The sequence below is a fragment of the Lagopus leucura genome, unplaced genomic scaffold (assembly GCF_019238085.1).
Source record: "Lagopus leucura isolate 7727_CA_CO unplaced genomic scaffold, USGS_WTPT01 139-14_obj-0_obj, whole genome shotgun sequence".
Lineage (NCBI taxonomy): Eukaryota > Metazoa > Chordata > Aves > Galliformes > Phasianidae > Lagopus > Lagopus leucura.
The window spans coordinates 1-9,176 of NW_024964212.1; the positions used below are offsets into that span (position 1 = coordinate 1).

The window sequence follows — 9,176 nt, forward strand, 5'->3', positions numbered from 1 at the left end:
TCCAAGTATCTTTGAAGATCCCTGCCAGTTCAAACCATTCTACAGTTCTATGAAGATCCCTTCCAACTCAAACCATTCTATGGTTCTACGAAGGTCTCTTGCAACCCAAACCTTTCTGTGGTTCTATGAAGACCCTTTCCAACTCAAACCATTCTATGCATCTCTGAAGATCCCTTCCAACACAAACCATTCTATGGATCATTGAAGGTCCCTTCCAACTCAAACCATTCCAAGTATCTTTGAAGATGCCTCCCACTTCAAACCACTCTACAGTTCTATGAAGATCGCTTCCAACTCAAACCATTCTATGGTTCTATGAAGGTTTCTTGTAACCCAAACCTTTCTGTGGTTCTATGAAGATCCCTTCCAACCCAAACCATTCTATGCTTCTATGAAGATCCCTTCCAACTCAAACCATTCCAAGTATCTTTGAAGATCCCTGCCAGTTCAAACCATTCTACAGTTCTATGAAGATCCCTTCCAACTCAAACCATTTTATGGTTCTATGAAGGTCTCTTGCAACCCAAACCTTTCTGTGGTTCTATGAAGACCCTTTCCAACTCAAACCATTCTATGCATCTCTGAAGATCCCTTCCAACACAAACCATTCTATGGATCATTGAAGATCCTTTCCAACCGAAACCATTCTATGCTTCTATGAAGATCCCTTCCAACCCAAACCATTCTATGGTTCTATGAAGATCCCTTCCAAGTCAAACCATTCCAAGTATCTTTGAAGATCCCTGCCAGTTCAAACCATTCTTACAGTTCTATGAAGATCCCTTCCAACTCAAACCATTCTATGCTTCTATGAAGGTCCCTTCCAATCCAAACCATTCTATGTATCTTTGAAGATCCCCTCCAACTCAAACCATTCTATGGCTCTTTGAAGGTCTCTTGCAACCCAAACCTTTCTATGGTTCTATGAAGATCCCTTCCAATCTAAACCATTCTATGGATCTTTGAAGATCCCTTCCAACTCAAACCATTCCATCGTTCTATGAAGATCCCTTCCAACCCAAACCATTCTTACAGCTCTATGAATGTTCCTTCCAACCCAAACCATTCTATGGATCATTGAAGGTCCCTTCCAACTCAAACCATTCCATGTATCATTGAAGATGCCTCCCAGTTCAAACCATTCTATGCTTCTATGAAGATCCCTTCCAACACAAACCATTCTATGGTTCTATGAAGGTCCCTTCCAACTCAAACCATTCTATGTACTTTTGAAGATCGCTCCCAGTTCAAACCATTGTACAGTTCTATGAAGATCTTTTCCAACCCAAACCATTCCAAGTATCTTTGAAGATCACTCCCAACTCAAACCATTATATGGTTCTATGAAGATCCCTTCCAACCCAAACCATTCTATGGTTCTACGAAGATCCCTTCCAACCCAAACCATTCTATGGATCTTTGAAGATCCCTTCCAATTCAAACCATTCTATGGTTCTACGAAGATCCCTTCCAACTCAAACCATTCTATGGTTCTACGAAGACCCTTTCCAACTCAAACCATTCTATGGTTCTTTGAAGGTCTCTTGCAACCCAAACCTTTCTGTGGTTCTATGAAGATCCTTTCCAACCGAAACCATTCTATGGTTCTTTGAAGATCCCTTCCAACTCAAACCATTTTATGGTTCTATGGAGGTCCCTTCCAACCCAAACCCTTCTGTGATTCCCTCCAGCTCCCAATGATTCTCTGGTTCTAACGATTGTCCAAACCAGCTCTACCAGCCAACCCCACAAAGAGGTCCTCACCACTTCCATGAAGAGCACACAGACGTCGAAGTTGGGGTTTTTCTTGACATTCTTGATGACACAGGACTGCACAAGCTGCCCCCCGCACTCCACCAGCAGGCTGGGTGAGGTGACACTGGCCAGCTGGTAGCTCTTGAGGTTCCTCAGCCCCCAGGCCAGGATCTGCAGGGCAAGAGGAACAAGGAGAAAAGACTGAGCCTTCCTCTGCATTTGCCTTCAGCCTCTCGACGGTTGCAGACCAGGTGGACAGCATGCTGCTGGGAGAGCAACAAACCAGGTCAGCAACTGCTTATCTACCAACAGAGCATCTCTGCTTGGGGGAACCATCGTCCTGACGTGAGGCAGATTTGCATTCTAAAAAGCAAGGGTGGTCCTGGTCTGTGCTGTGCCCCAGGATCTGACCCTTCCATGGGGCTCACTGCCCCAGGCCCCAGCTCGGTTGGAGCCTTCTCATCACCCTGGAAATAGGAGGAGTGCCAAGTGCACGAAAGAAACAGAGGATAAATGGAAACTGGTCCACTGGGACAGCTACACCCAGGAGGAGTGGAAGGCACGTGGTTTATCCACGCAGGGCAAACCTAGAGCCAGATTTGCTGTTATAATGGTATAAGGAGATCTCTGGTTGGTAGCTCATGGGTCGAACCAGTTCCCAGCCCTGCAGCCATGCAGCTGCCTTGCAACCCATTCCAGTGTCAATCCCTAGCAAGGATCCCCATTAAGGATGCCACCCTACCCATGCCACCCCCTTGCTGGCTGCCCCACACACTCCCTGCCACTCACCTCGATGGCCGTGCGCTGCAGGACCGGTTTGATCCCTTGGGGGACCATGAAGATGTTGGGTTCCCGTTGGGGTGGTGGGTAAGGCAGGTCAGAGTCCTCAGACTGAAAACCAAAGAGCAATAGCATCAGCTTGGGCCGCCATCCCCATCGCCCTCCCATTCTGGTCCCCCAGAGCTCCCATTTTCTGCTGAAGTCATCCCCACCCTGATGGAGGAGGAGACAAAGCTACAGCTATCCAGCATCGGCTACAGGGAGGGATGGAGAGCAGGGATGGAGCAGCAGCAGGAGGGGATGGATCAGCACAGCACAGCTCCTTGAGCAGGCAGGGATGCTGTGACGAGCCCCACAAGTACCACCAGCGCACCATGGTGGGACAGAGGGCACTCAACAGCATCACCAAGGAGGTTCAAGCACCACAGCCATGCACTCATTAACTCGAGCCATGGGCTACCCACTGCCCGCAGGTATCAGGACTGGGCTCAGGTAGAGCCCTCCGTGCAGGCTGTGGGCAGAAGGATGCACCCACCACCTCAGCAGCAAGTGAGGGCTTCAAAATTTGCCCTCATAGAGCAGGGAGAAGGACCCAGAGCTCCCTGCTCACTGACAGAGGCTGGGCTTGGCACCCTTCCATCAGGAAGGAGCCTGATGGATCACCTGATGGCTTGTTAATTACTGCAAAGGGCACCAGAGACTCAGGGTGGCATTGGGGTTGGGGTCAGCGTTTCAGATGCAGCCCTTGGGGGTCGGTCTGATGGGGACCCTGTGGGGCACGAGGGCCAGGTTGTGCAGCTCCCTCTGTGGGGTTTCCAGGCCGAGGCAGAGGAAGGGAGGGCGAAAGGGAGAAAGGGTTTGAGCACAGAGGTACCCATCGGAGGAGCCCCTCGTAGAACAAGGCAGGGGCACAGAGCTGCAGTGCCCCGTCCACACGCAGCAGCAGCAAAGAATGGAGGAGAAAGAGCAGAGAGATGGTTACTTTGGCACGCCTCCCCCAGAGGGGAGCAGCATCTCAGGCACGCTCATCCCACCGAGGCTGACCACCAGCTATGTGCCATTGGGAGCCCAGCTCAGAGCCCACCTCCCTCCTGCATCACCAAAAGCCCAGAGCGATGGATTCTGCGCCCCCGTGACGACGATGAGATGGGATGGACTCACCTCATCCAGAGCAGAGGACAGCTCGTTCTGTTTGGGGAACAGGAGGAGATTAGGAAACGAAAGCAACTCTCACCCACGAGCCCATCCTAACGCTCTTAAAGCAAAGGGAAAGGGACGCGTTCCACTTTCCCGCCCGGTTGGAGGAGGAAGGCATTACCTCGAAGCCAGGGATGTGGTGGACAGCTGGCTGTGAAGGAAAGACACGTTTTCCCTTTGTGCTCAAACAGCAAACAGCAGAGCCCTGCCCCAACACCGGGCTCCCAAATCCCCAGGTGAGGGCAGGGCTCTGTCTGCAGCGGGGAGCACAGCAGGACCCCCAACCCGGGGCTCAACCCCCCAACTCCTACAGGTCCTGAACGGGGTGAGGAAGGGCTGGGCATCACCTCCTTCATCCCACCAGCAGCTGCAGACCCACGTGGAGGCAGCAAGCAATAGCACAGCCAGCACCAGCATCCCTGGGGGGCACAGCCCCAATCCCCACAGCAATCCCGGTCTAGGATCCGGAGCGTCCTCTGTAGCTGCAGCATGCAGGCAGTGGGGTGCTCTGCAGGAGCAGCAGCTGGACCTGCATCCATGCAGGAGAAGGATGCAGGAGCAACAGGACATGCATCCTTGCAAGAGGAGCAGCAGGACATACATTGGTGCAGGAGGAGCACTGGGATCTGTATCCATGCAGAAGGAGCAGAGGGACGTGCATGCCTGCAGGAGCAGCAGCAGGACCTACATTGGTGCAAGAGGAGCAGCATCTGCATCCATGCAACACGAGGAGCGCTGGGACCTGCATCCCTGCAGGAAGAGCAGCAGGACCTACGCTGGTGCAGGAGGAGCAGCGGGATTTGCATCCATGCAGCAGGAGCAGCAGCAGGACATGCATCTCTGCAGCAGGAGCAGAGGGACCTACATCGGTGCAGGAGGAGCACTGGGACATGCATCCCTACGAGAGGAGCAACACAACCTACACTGGTGCAGCTGGATCCGCATCCACGCAACAGGAGGAGCACTGGGACCTGCATCCCTGCAGGAGCAGCACTGGGCCATGCAGCTCACAGCCCCCAGCACCTGGACCGGCACCAACCCCCATCCCTCCGCTCTGCTCATCGCGTGCCCACGCTGCAAGTTGCCGAGCCCAGCGGGGACAGCAGAACGGCTGCGCCGTGCTGGGGTGGAGCAGCAGGAGGAGAGCTCACCTTTTCCCTCTGGATGAGCTCGAAGGCAGCCAGCAGCTCGCCGACGTTCCTGCTGCCTTTGAGCACAGGGTGCCAGGAGAGCCGCGGTGCGCGCTGCAGGCTGGGCCGGCACACGCAGCGCCCCATGAACTCATCAGCGCCCTGCAAGCAGCAGAGATGTCAGTGCTCCCCCAACCCCGGCACAAACACACTCATTTCTGTGCGTTTAGCTTATAGAGAGGGTGAGGATTCTCTGCCCAGATCCCACAGCGAGAGCTCTGAGCAGGAAGGGATGACCCATAGGGATCGTTGAGATCCACAGGGGTCGTTTGGGGGGTGCTGGGCACGGGCTGCCCCTGGAGGTGGGGCATCCTGGAGGTGTTTGAGAGCTGTAGAGATGTGGAGCTAAGGGGTCAGGGTCGGTGGGCACGGTGGGGTGGGCTGGGGTTGGATTTGGGGATGTTGGAGGTCTTCTCCAACCTGAACGGTTCTATGATTTGAGCCCAACCCAAGAGCTGTTTCAGCCAGTCTGGGGAGGACTGGGGTTATCCCCCTGCGAAATGCTGTCACATTAGAAGGCATTTAAGATGCTTTGGGCAGCCGAGCGCACAACCCCACCTGTGGCACCCCAAGCCCTCCCACCACGAGGACCCACCACGTTCCACACACGTACATAGGTGTCGTGGTCGTATATCTCCACCACGATGCTGGGAGGGCACTCAGACACGTTCTTGGGGTCCCCGAAGATCTCAATCTCGTAGAAGATGAGCGTCTGGTCCCAGGTGGGGTTCAGGGTGTTCTTGATCACTACCGTCTTCTGGCTTTGGTGGAGGAAGGAAACGATGGCATAGGGGTCTGCAGGGGGTGACACAGAAAGCCAAGGGTGAATCCCAGCCACCTCGGGAGGAGGTGACTCACAGCCACGCAGAGCCTGGGGTCTGAGGGGGCAACGGCCAACCCAGCGTGTCTCAGGAATGCCAGCTCACAGCCCTGCACGCTCAGCTGGGGGACCTCGCACCGAAACGTCCGCTGGTGAGGACCTCAACCTGCGTGACGGAGCATCCGTGACCTCCGCACAGCCCACAGGGATGAGACTGCGGGGCCACCAAGCACCATCCCAGCACGGCCCCCTCCCCACAGCCACACTCCTGTCCCCGCACGATGGGCTCACCAGAGAAGCTGTCCTTATCCATGGCAGCCAGGTCCCGTGCCTGGTACATGTAGCAGCGGAGGTGGTAGCGGTTCCCATCTGGAATAAATTGAGAAATGGGTGAGAGGAGCAGCCAGGGGTGACCCCCATCTGCACCCAATGGCACCTGACGGCAGCCAAGGAGGATGATGGGGTGATGCCCGGCCATGGGGTGCCCCCATTGAGTTTCGTCCTCCCCCCCACACGAGACTCACAGTCGAAGATGCAGGAGATGGTGGGTCTGTTGACACCAAAACTCAGCGTGGAGACGGATTTGCCGTCGTCGCTTTTGTCGTCGGTCACTCCTCCCTGCAAGAGAGGGCAGCATGGCTGCACACCTTGGGGTGTCCGAAGACCTGGGGGCCTTCGCCTCCTGGCACCATGGGGTGAGCTGAGGATCCTCTGCCCCTAAATCCTGGGAAGGAACCCATTGGGTCCAGCCCACGAGGAGCATCTCACACCATCGGTTTAGCCCAGATTTCCCAAAGCATGGTGTAAAGGGAGGGAAGACTGAGGTTGGATGTCAGGGGGAAGTTGTGTGCTGTGAGAGCGGTGAGGGGCTGGAACAGCTGCCCAGGGGGGCTGTGGATGCCCCATCCATCCCTGGAGGTGTCCAAGGCCAGGTTGGATGGGGCCCTGGGCAGCCTGGGCTGCTGTGAAATGGGGAGGTTGGTGGCCCTGCGTGTGGCAAGGGATTTGGAGCTTCATCACCCCTGAGGTCCCTTCCATTCTGTGGTTCTATGATTCTATGAAATCCCTCAGGGTTGGTGACACCAGGGGGTGGGTGACAGCTGGGACCTCCCCAGTGCTGCATTATGGCTGTGATGCAACCCAACCCTCAGCCCACGGTGGCTCACGAGAGGGGGGGAAGGTCGGCCCAGAGCACGGGGTGAGGGATAAACCCAAAAAGGGACGAAGCCCCATCACAGCAGCCTGGCGCCGCCGCCGCCGGTTCTCATTTTGTGCGTTAGCAAAGAGCAGACGGCCGGCGGTCGGGGACCTACCAGGGCCCCTTCCAAGGCGAACACGGCAGCAGCCCCGGTGCGCTCCAGGGGCTCCATCCTGCGTCTCCAGCGGCGGCGGCGGAAAGCGTCGGTGCGACGGGGCCGCAGGTGGAAGCGCCAGCCCAGCAGGGAGGCGTATTCCCAGCCTTCACCGTCCTGCTCGTCCTGCTTGTGCTGCGGGGAGAGAGATGGGGGCTCAGCACCACCAAAAAGGGGGGGGGTCTCCTTGGGTGAGGTTGTGCCCGGGTTCTGCTTGGCTTCTTGGAGCTTTCCCCTCTGCTCTGCTCTCGTGATGATGCCCCATCTGCAGCGCTGCGTTCAGGTGTGGAGCCCCCAGTACAAAAAGGGCAGGGAGCTGTTGGAGAGGGAGCAGAGGAGCCACAGAGATGAGCATGGGCTGCAGCATCGACCACAAAGCCAGGCTGAGGGAGCTGGGCTCGTTCAACACGGAGGAGAGAAGCTGCGGGGTTGAGCAAAGTGCAGCCTGCAGTGCCTGAAGGGAGCCTGCAGCCAGGAGGGGAGGCAGCTCTGTGCAAGGGGAGATGGCAGCAGGACGAGGGGAAACGGTTTGAATGGAGGGAGGGCAGCTTGGGGTTGGATGTCAGGGGAAGTTCTTTAGAGAGAGAGAGGTGAGGTGCTGGAACAGCTGCAGGGAGGCTGTGATGCCCCGTCCATCCCTGGAGGTGTTGGAGGTCGGATGGGGCCCTGGGCAGCCTGGTGTAGCCTTGGATATGGAGGTTGGTGGCCCTGCATGCAACAGGGGGTTGGAGCTTCATCACCCTTGAGGTCCCTTCCAACCCCGGCTGTTCTGTGGTTCTGTGTGAGCTGCTGTGGGATCCCCAGCAGTTCTGAGCCCTCCTGGGGTGGCTGTTTGTGAAAGGTTGAGGGGACTGGGATTGTTCAGCTTGGAGCAGAGAAGGTCAGGGGAGACCTCATGGTGGCCTGCCAGGACTTGAAGGGAGCGGATAAACAGGAGGGGGAACGGCTGTTTACAAGGGTGGATGGTGATGGGAGAAGGGAATTGCACAGGGTGGTGAGGCACTGGAACAGGTTGCCCAAGGAGGCTGTGATGCCCCATCCCTGCAGGCATTGGAGGCCAGGCTGGATGTGGCTCTGGGCAGCTTGGGCTGCTGGTTGGTGACCCTGCAAACAGCAGGGGGTTGGATGAGATGAGAGCTGTGCTCCTTTGCAACCCAGGCCGTTCTGTGATCCTATGATTCGTTGGCTGCCCATGGGGTGGTGGGCTCACCGTCCTCGGAGGTGTCCCAGAATCACGGGGACGTGGCACAGGGACGCACACAGTGGGCGCTGACCCTACAGCACTTCACCCTGCATGGCTAAAGCCAAGAAGGGATTTTTCTCCCCACACCTCTGTCAGCCCTCAGCCCGGGACCCTTTGGGAGATGGGATTGGGGTCCCCAAACATTTCCATCCCAAACTTTCTAGAGAGAGAGAGAAAAAGAAGGAAACTATTCCCAGGAACGTCGCAGCGCTGCGGCTTCCACAGTCCAATGGCACCACCTAGAGGGGAGCAGGGCTGGGAAAGGGCATGGAGTGGCCAGCACAGCCCCGATCTGTATCTTGTCCCCCCCCCCAACAGCCACCAACACCCCGAGATGCCACCACCTCAAACAGATGCTGACCCCCCCGGTGAAAACCACGCAGCTTTCCTGTTTCAGGCCCCCAGTGCCACGACCCCCAGCATCTCCCCCCATGTGAGGACGCAGCCCCGAGCTGCTCCCAGCCCCGTTCCCCTGCTCTCACCCCACCTTCCTGACTGTTTCCATCTGTGCCAGGTCCCTGCTGCGCAGTCGCACCCAGCGCCGGCGCCGGTTGGTGTGGTACATCTTCTCAGCTGGCACCCAGGCCTTGGGCCGCCGGTCCGGAGGGATGGTGATGCCATACTCCCAGCCTGGGGGGCACGGGGACAGCAGGGTGAGGGTGGGAGAAGGACCCCCAACTCGCCTCCCACCCCTCCTCACATCCAGCCACATCAGAGGGGGGATGGGTGAGTTTTAAGGTCCCTTCCAACCCAAATCCACATCATCCGATGGCTCTATGATCTTTAAGGACCCTTCCAACCCAAACCCAAACCATTCTACGGTTCTATGATCTTTAAGG

The 9,176-nt window shown here is 56.7% G+C and overlaps 1 protein-coding gene across 1 annotated transcript in view; it reads right to left on the minus strand.

The window, feature by feature from the left end:
* Nucleotides 1–1,764: 1,764 nt before the first annotated feature.
* Nucleotides 1,765–9,176, minus strand: part of DYSF (dysferlin) — a gene marked incomplete at both ends in the record, with an annotated part of 22,484 nt that continues 15,072 nt past the window's right edge. The window contains 10 exons of the mRNA XM_042891918.1: nucleotides 1,765–1,926; nucleotides 2,545–2,646; nucleotides 3,697–3,723; nucleotides 3,854–3,883; nucleotides 4,884–5,024; nucleotides 5,536–5,717; nucleotides 6,034–6,111; nucleotides 6,267–6,360; nucleotides 7,056–7,229; nucleotides 8,825–8,967. Of these exons, the coding sequence (XP_042747852.1) occupies nucleotides 1,765–1,926; nucleotides 2,545–2,646; nucleotides 3,697–3,723; nucleotides 3,854–3,883; nucleotides 4,884–5,024; nucleotides 5,536–5,717; nucleotides 6,034–6,111; nucleotides 6,267–6,360; nucleotides 7,056–7,229; nucleotides 8,825–8,967 (1,133 nt within the window). The remainder of the gene's footprint in view (nucleotides 1,927–2,544; nucleotides 2,647–3,696; nucleotides 3,724–3,853; nucleotides 3,884–4,883; nucleotides 5,025–5,535; nucleotides 5,718–6,033; nucleotides 6,112–6,266; nucleotides 6,361–7,055; nucleotides 7,230–8,824; nucleotides 8,968–9,176) is intronic.